Source organism: Podarcis bocagei (assembly GCF_964188305.1).
Source record: "Podarcis bocagei genome assembly, chromosome: 7".
Lineage (NCBI taxonomy): Eukaryota > Metazoa > Chordata > Lepidosauria > Squamata > Lacertidae > Podarcis > Podarcis bocagei.
Genome location: NC_138132.1, coordinates 60,836,310 through 60,856,277, shown reverse-complemented (window position 1 = coordinate 60,856,277; position 19,968 = coordinate 60,836,310). Strand labels below are relative to the sequence as shown.

Below are 19,968 nucleotides of genomic sequence, written 5' to 3'. Positions count from 1 at the left end.
GCCTGCTTACTTAGAAATTAGTCCCACTGAATTTAATGCAACTTGCCTAGTGCACATAATATTGTAATCTTAGTGGTGTGTGTGTTTGCACATGTGCGCACACACAAACCAGCACATTTTCTGGCATCTGTCCAAAACTTGTTAAATGCTTTTCTTCATTTTATACCAAGAATGGGGAAGCTGTGGCTCTCCAGTCGTCATTGGCGTACAAATCCCATCAGCCCTGCCAACATGGCCAATATGCTGGGATGGTGGGCATTGTAGTATACCAACATCTGGAGGTCCATGGATTCCTCATTCCTGCTTTATACTAATCCTGTAATATTTATGTTAATCCCCAAATAGCATGCCTCCCTAATCATTAAAGGTTATCAATTTTGCCTTTTTACCTAGTATTTTTAAATTGGTTGTCTGTTAACAGCTTCAGAGTTTAAGGACCTTGATACTGTTTCCTTCATTGTTTCTTTTACGAAATAATTTTTTATACCTTTGTACTTAGTATTCCCTCTGCATAATGGTTGTCTTGAAATTTTTAAGCTCTGATCTCCTGTGTATTAGAGGGAGATACAAATGATAGAGCACTGAAATATTATTTGAGGCCCATATTGCTTTGCTAAACTGATACAATCTTTACATGTTGAGATGTCTTTGGTATGAAAAAAAGATCAATGTTGATCTCAGAACTGAAGCTGCCGAGAGCATTTTCTGGAACTGGAGAATAAGCAGCTCTCTGTTACACTTCCAATGCATTGTTTTGAGTATGCAGGCTTTTGTGTTAAATATATTTGCAAAGAGAACTGAAAGAGCCTTGTCCTCAGTGGAGGTAACTGCTGAAAGAGCCTTGTCCTCAGTGGAGGTTAGAAAAACTAAGATGTCTTTTGTAAGGTAGAGTGGCCTCATTCTGAGGAGGAGTTGTGTCCAAAGCGGTGGTGACTTAATTAGTCAATTACACTGGTCAACAACAAATTTGTTGTCTGCGTTTTTTTCAGTTGATTTGGGACGAATCTGATGCACTGAATCCAAAAATCACATTGGTTTTGCTCAATCAGGTCAAGTTTTTGAGCTATGGCCACATGTCATTTTTTACGTTTTTGTTCACATGTACGCTTGTGTGGAGCATTTTAGAAGAAGTTGGTGGGGGTAAAATGCTATGTCGAATAATTGTTTTGATTGGAAATGATTATTTTAATGACAAGAAGTATTCAGGTCCGATAGTTCTGGGTGATTATGTCGAAAAGGGATCAGTTTGAAGTCATAAAACCATGTCACTGACTGCTACTTCTGCGCTGTTGATGTGACTGGGATCAGCATAAGTGGTTTATTTGTGTTGACCTAAAGATGGTGAACTTTTTGTTGGGACAACACTCTGGCTTCACCAAGTACCCATGTTTTCTGTGCATGTGGGATAGTAGGGACCGTGCTCAGCATTACATGAAGAAGGACTGGCCTGTGCAGGAGAAATTGGTGCCTTGCAAAGAAAGGAACGTCATCAACGACCCTCTGGTGGACAGAGACAGAATACTCTTCCCACCGCTGCACATCAAGCTTGGCTTAATCAAGCAGTTCACCAAGGCTCTGGACAAGGATGGTGACTGCTTCACTTACTTGTGCCAGGCTTTTTCAGGATTGACCATGGAGAAGTTGAAAGCTGGCATCTTTGATGGTCCTCAGATCCATCTGCTCATCAGAGATCCAGAGTTCAGAAACTCAATGAACGAAGTGGAACTGGAAGTGTAGAAGGCATTTGTTCTGGTAGTGAAGAACTTTCTTGGCAACAATAAGGCCAGAAACTACGCAGAACTTGTCAACAACATGCTGACTGCTTTCAGAAACCTGGGCTGCAACATGAGTGTCAAGGTGCACTACCTATTTTCACATATGGACCGGTTTCCTGAGAACCTGGGTTCAATGAGTGACGAGCAGGGGGAGAGATTCCATCAGGACATGAAAGAGATGGAGACCAGGTATCAGGGTCGCTGGGACGCAGTCATGATGGCTGACTACTGCTGGACTCTGAAGAGAGACCTCCCTGCCGCTGAGCATTCCAGGAGTTCCAAGAAACGGAAGTTCAAGCCCTGAAGTTTGAAAAATGGTGAAGCAACATGCAATTTACATGTACTTACCTTTATCAATGCCCACCATTCAGTTTACAGTAAACCTGACCTGATGAAGAGGATGCCATTTCCTGATTCAGCAGTGCAAAAATACCCTAAATCAGTTGTAGAAATCTAGACAACATTCAAAAAGTAAAAAATTGTTGCCCAGTGTTATATTTCTATATAATCTTGTATCGTATTTGTTTTATTATTGTTAGCCTCTTGGAGCACGATTTGTTGGAAAGGCAAGATTCAAATTTGACAAATAAATATATAGAATCATGGAATTGTAGAGTTCGAAGGGTCCCCAAGGGTCATCTAGGCCAGTACTCTGCCAATGCAGGAATCTCAACTAAAGTATCCATGATAGATGGCCATCCAACCTCTGCTTGAAAACCTCCAAGGAAGGAGGGTCTACTGCCTTCCAAAGGAGTCCATTCCACTTTTGAATAGCTTTTACCACCAGGCTTCAGCGAAAGCCTGCATTCGCCCCATAGGACGCACACACATTTCCCCTTCATTTTTGGAGGGGAAAAAGTGCGTCCTATAGGGTGAAAAATACGGTATATCTATCTATATCTATCTATCTATCATCTATCTATCATCTATACATATCTTATTTGAGGAGTGAGGGATGGGTCACCTTTTGAAAGCTGTTTCTGGTTAGTAATCTAAGATGCAGATAGTCCAACAAAGCGGAAATAAACCTTTGAAGGCTCTTTGTCATGTATTATGGCTGCTACTGCCTTTTGGTGGAGTGGCAACATAGCACATTCTTGATTGCTCTGTGCTTTTGCTGAAGTTGCTGTTGGATACTGCGTTTACATTTCTATTGTAAGCCACCTTGCGTAATTGTTAGTTGGAGTGCACACACTGAAAATAAAGAAAATCATATAAATAATAAATGATACAAAAGGTGTTGATTGGGAAGATGAAATTCTTTTGGAATGCCAAATTTTGCAGAAGATTTTTTTTTAAAAAATCTGCAAAAAGGGGGCAAATTGCCCATTGACAACCAATTGGGTATGTAATGCTGACTGGAGGAAATGGAAAACTGGGGAATGGAACATTAATGGAATCTCCTGGAAAAGGGCAAGATTTCATAGAATCCTCAGAAGGAGCACTCCACACTGCTACATTTTTATTTTAGTTTTTTGCAGATATTATGTGCTTTGTATACAAATATCAGTATTCTTTACAGGGGTATACTTTTGTTGACTTTAAAAAAATGATAGTGGTTGACCTCATTTGGTCATGTCAGCCTTTTTCTGTTGATTGCATATGCCCAGGATTTATTACTTTCCATGTGCCAGTTCAAGTAAGTTAGAATTGTCTGTGGTTAAACAATAATAAAGATGGATGGATTCATAGAAGAGATTAGTGTAGTTCCTGATTGTGATGATAAAGCATTTGTTTCAGTTGTCTAGTGAAGATAGCTACCTTTCTTAGGGTAGCAAAATTACTCATTTTCATCACCTGCACCAAAGATCAATGAGATGAACCACTCAGTTAATTAAATATCTTATGTTCTCTATACACTTTCTATGTGGGGAGGAAAAAACCCACAGGCTAAGTTCCAGGCCAGTGTTTCCCAACCGGGGAGCATATGGCCCCCTGGGGGCCCCCAGGATATTCCGTGGGGGCCACAGGTGAAAAATGTGTAAATGGGGGACCATAGCACGAGGCTAGAGGGGCACAGAGGGAATTGAGAAGTGATTGCAGAGGGGAATCATTAAAAAAATAATCCTGAGCAATCCAGAGAAGGCCTTGGGCTTCCATGACCCCTTCCTTCCCTGCTCACTTTGGGAGTCGGGAAGAGTAGACTGCAAGGTTTAAAAGGACTTCTCACATTGAAATCGCCACAAGGTATATTGGTTTTGCCACTCAGCTCGCTCTCCTTCAAAAAGGGGAACGGTGGAAAGACAGGGGAATCTGACCTGCTTCTGATCTCTCTGTAGTGAGAATTCTAGTGGAAAGATATAAAAATATCTGGAAGGAAAGACCCCAAAATGAAATCAGTGGTTTTCACCAACGTAATAATAATAATAATAATAATGCCACATTTTTCATTGCCATGTGGAAATTGCATAGAAAGAGAATGGCTTTCCAGTCCATTGATGTGATAGGCCATTCTGGACCCTTAACAATCATGTGGAATAAAGCTTATGTTTGGAGATGGATCCTGCCACCTTTGCTGTCTGGCTCTTATTCATAAGACTGGTAAGAATATGGGTTTTACTGCTCCAGTAGGTGATCTTTAGAATTAGCTTTATATTTAGAGTATAGTGTTTTACATTGCATAATGGGGTTTTTGTTTGATAAAAAAAGTTAATCCAACAATTATAATCTTCAGTGCCTTGTGATACTTTCATGATAGAAACATAATAATCTGTATATTTATTTAGGAGTATCATCTCTGTTTTCTCTCTCTAAAGGTTCAACAATATAAGCAAGACCCTAAGCCATCCAAATGCCTCCATTCTGTTTTCAGTGCCCACACAGGTGATGAAGTCTTGTCCCACAAGGAATATGGACATCTTCAGGTATGAAATAAAATTCTTAAATATACTTCAGGGACTGAGTGGCTTTGAGTATTGTTCCTTTCCCCTGCTGCTCAGTTAAAGACCAGAGTTCTTTAAAGATGTGCCAAACTCTGGAGCTTGGCAAATTGATTTTCCCGCTTTAACATACCAATAAAAGCAAGCTGTTTGTAGCCCAACTCTCTGCTTTATATCTTATTGAATAAAATAGCACTACAATGGCCAAATGTTGCTTTCTTTGAAGCAACACAAACTGTTGTCAGCAAGTAATTTCAGTATATATATTAAAAAAACCATTTGTATTATAAATAAAATTTGAGAACATCTGATGCTGTATGCTGTAATTTTGTACATGTTTTAGCTTCACTTACTAGGAAACGGCTTAATTAATAAGAAGGACTTAATGTACTCTGATACTGCTTTTTCATTTAATTTTTAGCTTTGGTTTTCATAGTTCACATTTCTGTGATTTACAAATGCAGTTTCCTTCCTGCTTTTGTCATGTTTGCTTATGGTCAGAAATTTATTTGTCCAGCCAATAGAAATTAGAGTTTCTCCTGGATAATTGCCATGAGGAAATTTTCACTAGAATGGCTACTTTTGCCTTGGCTTCTTCAAAATTACTTTGACTCACAGTATTGCAGATTGTAATCATTATGTTTGCTGCTGAGCCTAGTTTGGCATTGAGCTGTTGATACATTGTAGGCTTTCTTTTATGTGGATTTCTTTGTTTACTGCCTGATGTGTTTTATTGTGTTATTTTTAGTATTCTACTTTTTCATTTGTCATGGCCAGTAGCTGAAACAAAGGAACTGAACTGAATGTTGCAGATACCTTCAACCAGCCTTCTCACATCGAACTTAGTCATCACCATTTATTGGCATTCTTTGTCTACCTTTTTTGATGTACTTCTTAGATTTTTTGATGTACTTCTTAGGAATAGACATGTTGTTGCAAGAACAGCAGAGCTAAGACCACTTTTCAGAAAATGGTCCAGCTGCCGTTTTCAAACCCGTGGCTGGCATCTAAATTAGAGACCTACTCCAGGGGAACCAGAGTCTTGCACATCTCTAGTGGAAATTTGGACTTACTTCTTTGTGGCATGCCAATCTTGTGCTCAAAGTGCTTGTGAGATTTCCTTCAGCTTCAAAATTGGTTTCAAAGGGGGGCTGCTCTTCCAGAATCATGAGTCCAAATACCCCCTAGGCATGGGAAAGCCTGGGGACACCTTCAGACCACACATTTAAAAGCACTGTGACACCATTTTAAGCAGTCACATTGGCTTCCCCCAAAGGATTCTTGGAGTTGTAGTCTGTTAAAGGTGAGGAGAGTTGTTGTGATACCCCTATTTCCTTCTCAGAGCTACAGTTCCCAGTGTTCTCTGTGAAAAGGGATTGATTGGTAAACTCCTCTGAGAATCGTAGTTTTGTTTTGAAGAGAGGGGTCTCCTAACTACTCTCAGCACCCTTAAATTACAGCTCCCAAGGATTATTTGGGATAAACCATGGACTGCTTAAAGTGGCATAGTGCTTTAAATATATGGCATGAATGTGGCCATAATCATAAAGATTTTTGGATGTAACCTGTGGTGAGCATAAAACAGTGATTCCTGTGACTGGTTAGTCAGAATACATATCATCACCTTTAGAATAACTACTGGCATTTTATCTGGCATTTACAACCTGGTGCCCTCCGGATGTTTTGGGTTTCAATTCCCATCAGCCCTAGTCAGCACAGTTGGTTTCAGACTTTGCATCTTTCTATGGCTTAGAACTGGGTGCTTAAAGAGGCATGCACCTGTATAAACCAGATGGTTATGGTTTCAGACACTCTCCTCCTGGTACCCCCATCAAGGTGAAGTGGTTGGAAAATGGGGAAAGGGCCTTTTTGGTAGTAGCACCCTCAATGCCCTACCCAAGGCTGCTTGCGTGGTACCTCCTCTCATGATTTTTCGGCACCAGACCATAATCTGCTTAGTCGTTGTTGCTGTTTCAAACTTTCTATTTTAACGGCAGTTGCTCTTTTTATTCCTGCCATTTTATTCGCGATGTTTGTTTGTAATTAATTGCTTGTTCTTCATTTTATTGTTATTAACTGCCAGGAAAGGAGGGTTACAATTCTTTAAAAAATAAATAAATTGAAACTGTTCCGTTATCTCCAAATGGAAGGTGCATGAATAAGCAACATGTAATCTTAGCTGCTGTGAAATGATTGTATTTTGTGTGCATTCATTTCTCTGATAACTTGGCTTTTTTTTTTTTTTTTTGCCCCTACGATGCAATATCTTGGCAGTGCTACGGCAGTTGATGCTGATATCTAATAGATAATTATGTTAACAGAAGAAAACAACTCATTTTTCGTAAATATAATTTAAACTCTATTAATCAAATGCGGAAGAGTTGATTGAGACTAATATTTCCCTCTGCAGGAGGCTGCATGAATGTTTTGTTTACAAGGTGGGAGATGGGGGTATACTGCTTGATGCAGTAATATCCTCCACTGTATGTCTTTTCTTTTTGCTTTGTCATCTGCACTGTCATTTGCATCTACTAGAAGCATTTTGACATGAATGGCACTGAAATAAATCCCTGCTTGTTTAAAACAGAAGACCAAAAAACAGCTAGCTAGATTATTTTCACAACTTAATTTGCTTAATTTCACAACTTCCAACTGCAGGTAAAAGTTTTTGTTTTTTTTACCTTCTAAAACAGATGCTGTGTGGATTCCGCTGTAAGCAACATTGATTGTGTGTGTGTACGTCTCCTGATGCCCCAAGTGTGCTTTAATATTCCCATGGGCCATACTTCAACAGATGATAGTTAATTACAGGAGCAAGCCAACAGCTCTTAGCTTACATACCCCTTCATGTACAGGACATGCATTAATTCTCCATCTGTTCCTGTTCTTTCTGCTCACTCTGACAGTTTCACTTTAGCCACCTCTGGTTTTTTTTGTTTTTTGACAACTTTGCTGCAGGACTTCTTATTCAAGTGGGAGCACAAACTCAACATGAGATATAATAGGTGATTCTTTTTTGCTTTGAGGGTCATTTCTTTTACTGTCTGACCATTCTTGTCCTTTTTTCCTTTTAACAGATAAATGCTGTGTCGTTGTTCCTCCTCTACCTAGTTGAGATGATATCATCTGGTTTGCAGATTATCTACAATACAGATGAGGTATGAATTCACCAACCCCATGAATCATTAGAACATGTTGAAGGTATTCTTACAGTCTTCATAAAATCACCCTATGGGGTAGGTTAAGCTGATAGAAAGGGGAATGTTCCAAAGTCACCAAGTGTGTTCTATGGTTCCCCAAGTTTTGCTAGTCCTAGCCTAATACTTTAGACACTAACTACACCAGGTTAGCCTGTCTTCCATACAACTTAGTTAAGAGATGTTCTGTTGATTGCATCTGGATTGTTTTAAATCTAAGGTTTCACCCACAAGGTTGCTTTTAAATTATCATATGTGGTGACCCATAACTTTTCCTTTTACTTATATATTTAATTTCTATACCGCCCTTCATCCAAGGACCACTGGGCAGTTTACAATATAAAAACACAAAAACACACCCCATAGTAACAAACAAACAAAATATCCCCCCACCCCCCAGTTTAAAATGCCATAGATCGCTCAGTTAGCCAAAGGCCTGGGAGAAGAAGAATGCTTTTGCCTGGCACCTAAAGATATGTAACAAAGGCGCCAGGCAAGCTTCCCTGGGGAGTGCATTCAATAAGTGGAGAGCCATCACAGAAAAGGCCCTTTCTTGTGCTTGCTATCCTCCAAGCCTCTCATGGAGGATGCATATGAAGAAGGGCTTTAGATGATTGTTGTAGGGTCCAGGTCAGTTCATATGAGAAGAGGCAGTCCTTGAGGTATTGTGGTCCTGCGCCATTTTAGGTGTTATCGGTCAAAACCAGCACTTTGAATTGAGCTGGGAAACTAATCAGCAGCCAGTTAGGCCAAGATTGGTGTTATAGGCTCAAACCGTCTTGCCCCGATGAGCAACCTGGCCGCTGCATTCTGCAGCAGCTGAAGTTTCTGAACTGTCTTCAGAGGCAGTCCCATATATAATATATTGCAGTAATCTAACCTAAACAACTTGTTGCAATTTCAGAATGTTCTAGCAGCAGAGATTGCTCTGTTCGACATTCAGACTTAGTAGTGTTGGCTTTGTATATGGAAACTGTGGTTCAAATCCATGTTCAGCTGTGAAGCTCCAGGATGGGGAAACCTGTAATCTTCCAGATTTGGTGGGCTACAACTCACTTTATTTCTGACCATTGGCCATGCTGTCTTAGGCCAATGGGAGTTATGACAGGCTTCCTACTCTCAGTTTATCACTATTCTCAGTTTATCCTACCTCATGGGGTTGTTGTGAGAAGAAAAATGTAACCCCGTGGAAGCTACCCTCTCTGAGCTGTTTGAAGAGGGGATGGGAAACAAATGTGAAACAAATCTGTCTTCTCTCCAAAATTCATGGTGCTGTCATGGAAATAAAGGATAGGTTGGTAGAACTTCAAACTGTCATTTAAATGTGACTTTTTCCTTTCATACCATTTTCATTCATCATCCTTCAGCTGCTTCTAAAGCCCATATAGATTGATTTGGATAATCAGTGCCTTTCAAAATAATATAAAAGCCTTAATCTCAGCAGGAATAGTGGGTTTTTTTTTAGTGGTATTACAAGTTCTGCATTAAAACCTTGCATTCTTTTATGGAATTTACTTTGTTGGTTTTGTGTGTGTACATGTATGTGTAGCAGGGATTACCATTAATAACGAATAATGCCCTTATTGTTGTGCTAGGAGCTGTACATGTTCAAAATGCATACAAAATGTCCATGCAAGTCCTTGTTAATGAGTCACAACAGATTTCACAGTCCCCACCATTTCTTTTTATGAATAGATTCAGAAATGGCCCTTTGAATGCTGGTTTTTTAAATGTGGTTTTAGTCTTAACAAAGTTAGAATTTTGACAATCTGTTTCAATCAAATCTGCAGCATTTTATTCTGGACTGATTTCCTGATTGAAATTGCATGCAAAGCTGATATTCAGCCTGTATAATGGGTTTCCAAACATGATCCATGTGTGCACAAGTGTGCCCACCATACGTCCTACAGCTCTTGTGAAAGGTCTTAGTAAGTATCCCCTCAAAAATCTGCACAATCTATTTGCTCTTTCTGCTCAGTTCCTGTTTGCACAGCCTCAGCCTTTATTACCTGGAAATGCTCCCTGAAACTTGCTCACACTTCAGTGGATGCCAGGATTGGATACCTGCGCTTCCACCCAAAGCAGAGGAGAGGTGCAAAGAGCTTCTTTGTGTGAGCAAATGTGGTGATAGCTGATGTAGGCGCCTTTCCCCCAAAGACCAGGAAGCATGCCCATACCATTTTGAGGTCCTGTCTCTTTGCTTGTTTTATTAGGTGTGGCAGCCATTTTGCATTGTGCCATGCCCCCACAGCAGCCATTTTGTAGCTGGCGTTCATGGCACTTTCTCAAAATTTGAGATGTGGCCTGCATCTCAAATAGTATTTAAACAGTGTGTTCAGAGTGTTTCTCCTGAGTTACGTACAGTGGCTGGTGAGATTTGCTAGGTGAGAAGTGCTAGTGACCACTGCATGGTGTGATAAGAGTGGAGAAAAGGATTTCCACCCTGATCTGTTGATGGTGTTGATGGGGTGCCCCATCTAACTCAGTGCTGAGTACCCAGCTGAGTTGCCCCTATTGATGCCAGTAGCCTGCACCCAGACCGTTAGCCACTCATCAGTACCCTCACCATCACCTCCACCAGTTCTGGAAGGTAAGGTTTAGGATTCCCCATCCTACCTTTGTCAGGATATAGCGACTGCCAGAAATTTCACCTGCCAATTGCCTGACTGGACACAGCTGATTAACCTCATTAATCTTTACAACTATCCTGGCATTTACAGATAGAGGACTGGGTGGTAGTGGCTTGCCTACAGCCATCTGATAGGTTCACTACTAGGCTGAGGTTTGAACCCAAGATTGACTGGTTCACAGCTCGCACTCTTATCCATTACACTACACCAAATCGCCTCTTCATGTGATGAAAATTGATCCTGCTGTGCAAGGCAGTAATAAGACTCTGTTGCCCAGCTGGATGTTATACACTTTGAATTTGCTCCTAGCTCTGAACTGCTTTTGACTTCCTTTGAATTGGCCCCTTTTCTGTATAGCTGAGTCTATTTTAATGCTTGAAGACTTCTTTGGGACCTCTTCCCCCTCTCGTCTTCCTTTATTTCACATTTAGACAATTCACTTGTGCAGGATGTTACGCCTATTGAATGCAGTGAAGCAATTCATTATTACTCCTTTTTCCCTCGGAGGTAAATGAGCTGCCTCTGGTAGTAGATGAAAATGCTGAGCAAGTTTGAATGGTTGGGTAAATTTAATGGGGTTTGTTTCCCAGCATAGAACAGCAGTATTTTGTTAAATCCTTACAAACGGGGGGGGGGGGGGCGACGACAACAACAACAATGACTTATTTTCAGTTTTATTATTTAAGCAACAGATGTATACAATGCACCATACCTGGTTAAGTATCCATGAACCTGGTCTATAGCCTAATATCATTTCAGGACTCCATATATGAAATGGCATGTATATGTTTAAAATAAAAAATGAGTATTGATAAACTATGGCTTAGCAACTGAGCGGGGGAGGGGGGACTTGTGGAAGGAGACATTTGGGTCCCCTTTGCCTCCTGGAAAGCTTCTCAGGGCACTCTTCTGAACAGAATGTTTTGTGACTCAGATGGCTCCTGGAGGGAATCACCTATATTGGGAACCATGAGTGAGCAGAGTGTTCTTGAGATTCTCACAACACTCTGGAGAGGCTTTTAGGAGGTCTGCAAGGGAGGGGGAGGAGGGGTCAGTCCCATTCCACAAGATTCAGTCTGCTTCTGGAACTCCAGAGCCAAGACTTCATCTTGAATTATTTGTACAGTGGTACCTCAGGTTACATACACTTCAGGTTACATACGCTTCAGGTTACAGACTCCGCTAACCCAGAAATAGTGGTTCAGGTTAAGAACTTTGCTTCAGGATGAAAACAGAAATCGTGCTCCGGCGGTGCGGCGACAGCAGGAGGCCCCATTAGCAAAAGTGGTGCTTCAGGTTAAGAACAGTTTCAGGTTAAGAACGGACCTCCAGAACAAATTAAGTACTTAATCTGGGGTACCACTGTACACTGAAATTTCTAGAGAAACACAACTTCTCATTTCAATTCCGTTTGTTTGTAAATGTGCAGTATTTACAATAAATAAACTTTAAGTTGGTCCAAAGCCAGGAGCTGTAGTGGTTGGTTATTAACTTTAATAAAAAGTGGGCAAGATGGCCATACTGAAGTGGCTGAAGGTTGGATGATACCAGTATAATTTAGAAATGCCTTTAATCCTTTCCTTTATTTCCATTTGTTCATCACTTCATTGTTTTCCATCTAATTGCCCAAGTTCACCATTAAGCTGAATGTTTCCAACCTGGGAGGAAAAATAACAATTTTGTATGTGTTAGGCTCTGTGTAGTTTTCTTGCAGGATTAACAAGATGCAGACAGATGGCCGGTGGTTGCAAAGCTGTCAGCTAGGAAGTGTCTGCTTTGTGTGGGGTTCCTGGACAAGATTAGACCGTTCAATAGAATCTCTGTTTCTATAGGCCCCCGAACAGCCAGAAACATGTTTACAAGATATTTATATGCCAGGGTTGTTTAAAAGCAGCAACCACTAGGCAAGACAACGGTCACCGGTTTGTTAGTTAATGGTACTAGAAGAGGCAGAAAGAAGGAAGACAGGAGAATAGCCTCAGCAGTGAAATATATTGATTTATTTAGGCACCTCTCTACTGCCCAAACAGTTGCGTCCTCTGGGTGCTTTATAGAAATTAAGCAGTGTTCTAGCAGTTGTAGCTGTGTATATTTCTCCTCCTCTGCTGGCAACAATGCAGAAGAGGAGAGAAAGAGTTGGCAGTTGCCATAGCACAGACTGCTGCTGACCAATCAACTCAACACAGTACCAAGTTATATGTCCCTATAGCCAGGGTGGGGAACCTTTGACCTGTAGGCCAGATTTGGCCCAGCAGATGTCCCATATTGGTCCACGAAACCTTTCCCCCCAAACCATGCTCACTCTTCCCACAAGTACCATCATAGGCAGGTACCAACATGGCTACATGGGAAGAATCAGGAGCTTAAAGTGAGCTCTCAATTTGCTCTGAAATCACTGCTAAAACTGAGCCCTCCCCCTTTTTAACTGGTGTGCCAATGCAAACTGCTTTGTGCTACCGAGCCCTGCAGAAATCAGGCTTAAGCTCACACCACTTCAGCTGATGGACGGTGAATTCTAGCCCACTGAATTGGTTGCGCAGCCAGGTTCCCCATGGCGAACCCTTGCAGCCAACCCCTGTAGAAATCAGACCTGAACTCACTGACCATCAGCTGAGCTCAAGAATGCCGGAAAGCACTTTCCGAGCCCTGTGCTCAGTACTTGCCAAGTGTCAAGCATGGGTCTGGCAAAACCCCTTGTGCTACAGCTTCCAAATGTTGCACAAGGGACTTTGACAGGTGGGCGGGACAACCTACCTCTCAGTCATCTAACATCATCATGACATTACCCTCAGGGGTGGTGGCAGATAATGATACAGTCAACAAGAGCCAAAAATGTCCCCCACTCCTGCCCTATATACTGAAACAGAAAGTAAGAGCAACAGAGACATCTGAAAATTTTGTAGCATCCAACTATGGAAGAAATATTGGCGTATTTCAGGTTTTTCTTTTTCCCCTTCATCTCCTTTCTGTTTTCTTTTTCTCTTAGGTGACCTTCATACAAAACCTTGTATTTTGTGTGGAAAGGGCATATCGTGTGCCCGACTTTGGTGTGTGGGAAAGAGGAAGCAAATACAACAACGGCAGTACTGAACTGCACTCCAGGTATGGTGTGGGCAAGTCCTTCTGTTTCCAGTCTGTGCCGCTTTTGCATGTATTGATCCGTAAAACCATTTTGTTCCATTTCCACATTAATGTACATTTAAAAAACACCCACATGAAAATTGTTATTTAAATATGTGTGTTAAAATATACCTTCTCTCCAAAGCCACATTGCCAAATGAATTTTCTCTCCAAAACTGCAATGGAACATTTAGAAATGTGAAATCAGGTTGATAGCTAAGTTCTGATTCATGCATTAGCCTGGAAGGTACAGATGAGGTCAGTTCATATCAGGTTTCTTAAATACTGGAGCCTTAATTCAAGATGAAAAGAAAATGGTTTTGCTTTTCCTTTCAGATGGAGTATCTGTAAGTGAATTTAGCAAATGGTTCAAAACTATGGTTCCTACAATATTTACAAAAGTATTGTATTTGTAGAATATTAATATGATAAAGCAGAAGATGGCAGCTTTTTAAAAAGCCAGGTGAACCCATCATTAAGACCAAACATCCTAAAAAACCCACTGGTGGATAATAAAGTGATCAAAAGCAACAAATAAATACTACAAATAATAATAATAAAAACTTAATAGAGATACCACCAGGTATGCTTGCCTGGAGAATGAATCCCCAAAAGAGGACTTTACATCTGAAAAGGTCTAATTTTGGATTATCCTAGCCTAACCTCCATTGGCACAAGGACCCATAGGAGGGCTTCTGATACCTAGGCAAATTTGTATGGAATGAGGCAGTCCTTGGGGTGTTCTGACCCTAAGCTGTTCAGGGCTTGGAACAGTTCAGCCAGTACCTTGATTTGTGTTCAGAGGTATTGAGAGCCCATGCAGTTGTCTCAGGACTGGTGGGATTTGTCCTACATGCCCAGTACCATGTAGTAACTGCTATATTCTATTCTAATGGTAGATTCTGGTCTGTCTTCAGGGGCAGTCCCACATGCACTGCACTGCAGTAGTCCAAATGGTAGTGCAGTCCAAATGGTACATGCACTGCACTGCAGTAGTCCAAATGGCTGCTTCGGTAGTGTTAGGGAAAGCCATTATATTTCTGATCAACCTGGATACTGTAAAACAATGCTTTATTTGTCAGTCTTATGGTTAATGAAAGATGACTTGAATCAGTTCACATGACTGTATAGAAAATGTACTCTGGCTGTAGTGTAAATGAAATCACTTAGATTGCCAGATAGACATGAATAGCTAATGTACATTTCTATTCTCAGTTTGATTTGAGTGCAAAGTTTTGAGTTTTCTTGATACAGCCTAGGAGCATATCCAACATCCTACTGGATTAATAACACTGGAAACTGAAAATTGTTCCTTTCCCTCCCCCATGCGATAAAGCGAGCCTTCTAAAGCCACTTCACTTCCTAAGCAGTGATCATCTTAAGGACCAAGTGGCAGGCTCCCCTTGTTTTAAATATAACTCTGAATATCAGACCATACTAGGTCTGATATTATTCTGGGAGTGTTCAGACAAATACACCTTATGGTTCATGTAGCCAGATCATTACAGACTCCAGGATAATGCTAAAGCTTCCGTGGTCTGACTGCTTCTGTGTTAAGAGTGCCAATATTCTTTGTAGTTGTGTTCTTTTTATTACTCATACCCTCTTGAAATAAAATTCTGAAATTATATGTTACCTCTGTTTGTGCTCCATTACTAGTGAAGTCAGTAGAACTGTGGCCTTTTAGATGACAACTGTAATAATTTTCCCGGGAAAATGGCTTACAAATACTGTAGACTAAAAGAGAAGTCACAATGACAATAGTTATATATAAAATTTGCTGTATTGGCTCAGTGCGTTTATTTCAGTTTGCAGTAACATTAAGGGAGTCAGGTGGACGCTTGTGTCTGCAATTTTATGTATTTGTAAGTTCTCCTTGCAATAAAAATGAGATACTTGTAACAATTTTAGATGTTTCCTTTTGCTGTTTTAGTACACATTAAAATATATATTGGTAACTTAACTCAAGAAGCCGAGCTATTTCAATAGACCTTAAACTACTTTCTTTTTTTTTTAGTGTCAGACTTTAGTCCTTGATCTGAGTGGTTGTATTCAGAGAATGTGTCAAGGTCATAAACTTTAGGCTGTTTCTGTGCTGGAGAGACTGTACTCTTTCCCAGTGCAAGCAAAGTACAAGATATTCAGCAAGGCAGAAGGGGGGCGGGGGGACCTGAAGCATCCTAGGGTCATGTAACATTACCTAGATATTTTGACCACAGAAAAGGTGCCTTCTCAAGCAGCTAATTGGTTATGTCCAGTTCAGACGTCACAGCAAAACCATGGAATGCCTTTTGGGACCATGTCTCGAGCCTGCATACTCTTTTCTTCCCTTATTTCTGGTTTGTGATAGTCATAATTTGCCATTGCATGTGAACCATTGTTTACACTTAAACCCAAACTGGAAGCCACAGGATCATGTGAGCATGATAGCTTTGAGGGTTTTTTCTACGATCAAGTGGTATTATTAGATAGATAGATAAATGATAGATAATGACCCTGAGGGCCAAACCATTACATTCAAAGCAGATTTAAGGTGTTTTGGCACCAGTCAGATCCTTGAAAGTTGTAGGAACCATTCAGGCTGCGTTTTCCCCCTGTAATCTTGAGCTGTGGCACAGCAATACAGTTCTATCAGCTATCTTTTAAACCTGCAAAATATTTGTTTCAGGTTTAACAAATGTAGCCATAGCAAAGGAAAAAAAAATGAGGAAACAACTGACCAAAGGAGACTTTTCTCTCTCCCTGCCCAATTAGTTAGTATGGGGAAAGAGAATTCTGCTCTTCATTAGGTGTGCACCTGATAGCCGTGAGACAGATTGTGACAGATCAGAGTGTTATGAAAAACCAATTCAGTTTGCTGTGTGGAAGGGTTAGTAGCAGGAGCCATATGCCCGTGTCAGTAATTAGAAGAGTCATGCCAATAACTGAGTCAAGGGTCAGAAATGGATAGCATTTCAGGGAGTACATGGGAATAAGCGCAGAGAACAACCTGAGGGTAAGGTCAGGCAAACCTTAGAAGTTAGTTAGACAGTTCTTCCTACTGACACATTGATAACTTGACTGTTCTGTATTTAGGCACAACAAATTAACTGTTCACTGTCCCTTTAAGGGTAACCCAGCTCTGCACACTTGCATTAAGTGTCTTGGCTGGGAGCTGTTTGGAAGCCTCTTAATAAATCAGATTACTAACACCTGTGCAGCCTGAATTTTGTAGTTGGGGTCCAAGTGATAATACATGGACCAGCCAATGCAACCCTGGGGTGATGTAACCTTAAATACTAGTGAGAGAATAAAACAGCCCTGAAAAGCTGGACCAGGGAAAGCCATCCCTGGGGATTCTAGATCAGGTCCCCAAATCTGTGCCCGACACAAATTCATGAAAGAGGAATGCCATGTTTTCTAAATTACTGTTGGTCCTGCCTAGTAAGACTGCTCATTTAAAGAGAGCTGCACCCTAATAGAGTGTGATAATTACCAGCCATGTCTATACTTTCAAAAATGCACCGCACTTTGAAATTCCGGGGGGGGGGGCAGTCTCAAACCCACACAAAATCAAAACCTTGTATTTTGGGCTCCTTGTGAAAAATAGTTTCATAACATTTCTTGCAGACAGCACAGCTTTTACTGCTGAATTTTCAGCGAGGAAGATTTGCCGGTCTGCAATCATCCGCTGATTTTTGAACAGCAAGCTTTGCAACATCTCGCTAGAATCGTACGATTCCGTCCCATGTGTTCGAGCTCCTGAAGTATTCATTTGTCCTGTAACCATTTTGATCAAGCTGTTCCCAAGCATCTGCTGAATACCTCTGCAAAAACACTGTTGACATCTCCCATCTGTGTTACTGATAATAGTGGTGTTTCTGAAATGCAGCATCTTTGTACTCCGGAGCTTTAGAAAGGCACCGGAATCTTCAACTTGTTCTCCTTTGTTCTACAGCTAATATGCTGCTGTCATGCTGCCTGTCCCTATTAGGGTTATTTTGTTTGTCTGCTTGGCTGCCTTTTTAATGTAGCTTTCAGTCCCAAACACCTACGTATGGTTTCTTTTATTTTCTTTATTGCTGTTTAGCACTGTTCCCAACGTTTCACACAGATTCATCATTTGTGAACATGGGGAAATTATACTCAGGATACATAGTAGGTTTCTGAGGTTCTCAGTAATTGAATCCGAGTCTTAGTAGCTGGGTTTCTTTACGTTGCTTGTAACCTAGTTTCTTTGTTTTCTGTCTGAAAGCTTTTTCTTTCTTTTTAATCCCATATATCTAGTCTGGATTTGTTGCCTTTGATCACCTAATTAGTAGTGGCTGGAAACCAGCACGTCCTGAATGAGTGAAGAATTCAGCAGGCAGCTGTAAGCATGCAAAGAACTTGTGAGCTGGGTGAACAGCCAGGATGGGAGGCAATTTGAGGACAGCAGCTTTTACTCTTGCAGTGGCTGTAACTGAAATTTTGGAAAATCTTAACTAGCTTCCAAGGGGCTTTTAGTGTCAACAAGGTAACGTCGGATAGGGTTTTGAAAACTAGGTGCGGACAATGTGGATTACTGAGCTGCTGTCACTGCCATCAATATTTTAATGCTGGTTCTAAATGTGTTCTATTGGATTTTAACAAGTTTGTTTTTATTACTTTGTATTTTGTTATGATGTTTTAAAGATGTTGTAAACCATCTTGAATCCCAACTTGGGAGAAAAGTGGGATAGAAATGTATTAAATAAATAAATAAGTAAATAACTCCTATCCCTTTCGTAATTTGGGGGAGTTTTGGCTCATGCAGTTAAAGGACAATCTTCCCATATCCTTCGAAACCTGCACCTTTCCTGAAGTCTTTAGCTCTGATTGCATGTTTCTTATATTAATCCTTGGAGCCTGCAATTAAAGATGCCCAGAAGACAATGGACTGTAATTTAGTAGTGAAGTGCCTTGTCTTTCATATCTTTTTTCTCCAGCAATCATGAAGGCATCAATCAAGTGCCCAAAATTTTACAGCAGCCATAATACTTAATCACAGAGCTTGTTCTTGGAAATAGCTCTTTGGCATTCTTCAGACTTGCTAGCTCCTGTTAGCGGGGTATATTGGCACCTCTAACGAGCTCTTGTATTCATTTTATTGGTGTCTACGCCCTGTGTGTAGACAAAAGGCAGCAGCTAATGTTGTTGTTCCTCATTGCAGTGTATTGTCTGTTCCCTTTTCTTTATATTTCTGCCGCAGTTGATGTCTTAAACTAGGGGAACTGTACCAGTTGGCTAAGCTTGTTTCTGAAAAAGCTACTCATTTTTGCTGGTTTAAACAGGGAGGTCTCCATTAATAACTAATGCAAGTGATTATCCAAGTGATGAGTTTATCATGGCTTGGTATTATTACACTTTTACTGAACTGCTGTACCTGTAGTTCCTGGAGAAGATTTTTTTTGTGAAGTTTGTGTGCTCATCCATTTTAGATTTGCTGCTCTTTGAATAAACTTTTTAGATAGATAGATAGATAGATAGATAGATAGATAGATAGATAGATAGATAGATAGGAATTGGGCTGGAAGAATGAGCTGAAAGAGAAACTACTTGATTTTTATATATTTATTTTATTATTAATTTAAAGTATTTATCTCCTACCTGCTCCTTGTAAAACAGCACTCAGGGAGGCTCACATCACATTAAAAACCATTAAAGAAATATATTCCCAAAATAAACGAAATCCAGTCCCAAGAGCAACAGATAAAAAGAAACTTGAAAGAAAGGATTGGCTCAGTCCTACAGGCCTGGCACCTCCCAAAAAACCCTTCCCGCAAGTATAAATCAAATACATTAAGAGAGGGCTACATACTTTTTCCCAGATGTAGAACCTTTCCATTTGCAGGAACCCTTTTATTTACATTGCAGGGGGCATTCAAAAAAAGTAATCCCACCCACAGTGTCAAAACTTTGGTCTACTGCACCACCTCATTGTGTAGCTCAGGCCCCATCATGGCACTGTCTAATATTTTGAATTTGCTTGTGGCTCATTAACCCTAGAGATTGGCTTTCACTGCTTTTAGAGGCTTGCTCTTAGTGAAACAGCATGCTCGCCAGTCCAGCTTCTGTTAATGTGTCATCCCATTATCTGGATAACAATAACTTCTAATCAGCAGAAGATAGAAAATTGTGGAGTTTCACCAACCTTTGATGGCAGCTGCTTAGAGCGGAGTTTTGTAGCCAACCTAATCAGCTTTTCCTTGTTGAACCAATTAGAATTAAACCCCACAAGCCTTTTCTCTCTCTTCTTTTCCTGGCACTGCTTCTGAAAGGCTTTGAAACCTATTGGTGTGACGGTTAGAAATAAAGGAAGAGTCTAAAATCAATGTTTCATGGTAAGCTGTTAATGAAAATGTTCCGA

The 19,968-nt window shown here is 40.6% G+C and overlaps 1 protein-coding gene across 9 annotated transcripts in view; it reads left to right on the top strand.

Moving 5' to 3' along the window:
- PHKB (phosphorylase kinase regulatory subunit beta) overlaps positions 1–19,968 on the top strand; it is a 142,534-nt gene that overhangs the window by 45,589 nt on the left and 76,977 nt on the right. For all 9 annotated transcript variants that reach the window (XM_081201136.1, XM_081201137.1, XM_081201140.1 and 6 more), the window contains 3 exons: positions 4,532–4,639; positions 7,732–7,812; positions 13,468–13,583. In XM_081201136.1, coding sequence (XP_081057262.1) covers positions 4,532–4,639; positions 7,732–7,812; positions 13,468–13,583 — 305 coding nt within the window. The remainder of the gene's footprint in view (positions 1–4,531; positions 4,640–7,731; positions 7,813–13,467; positions 13,584–19,968) is intronic.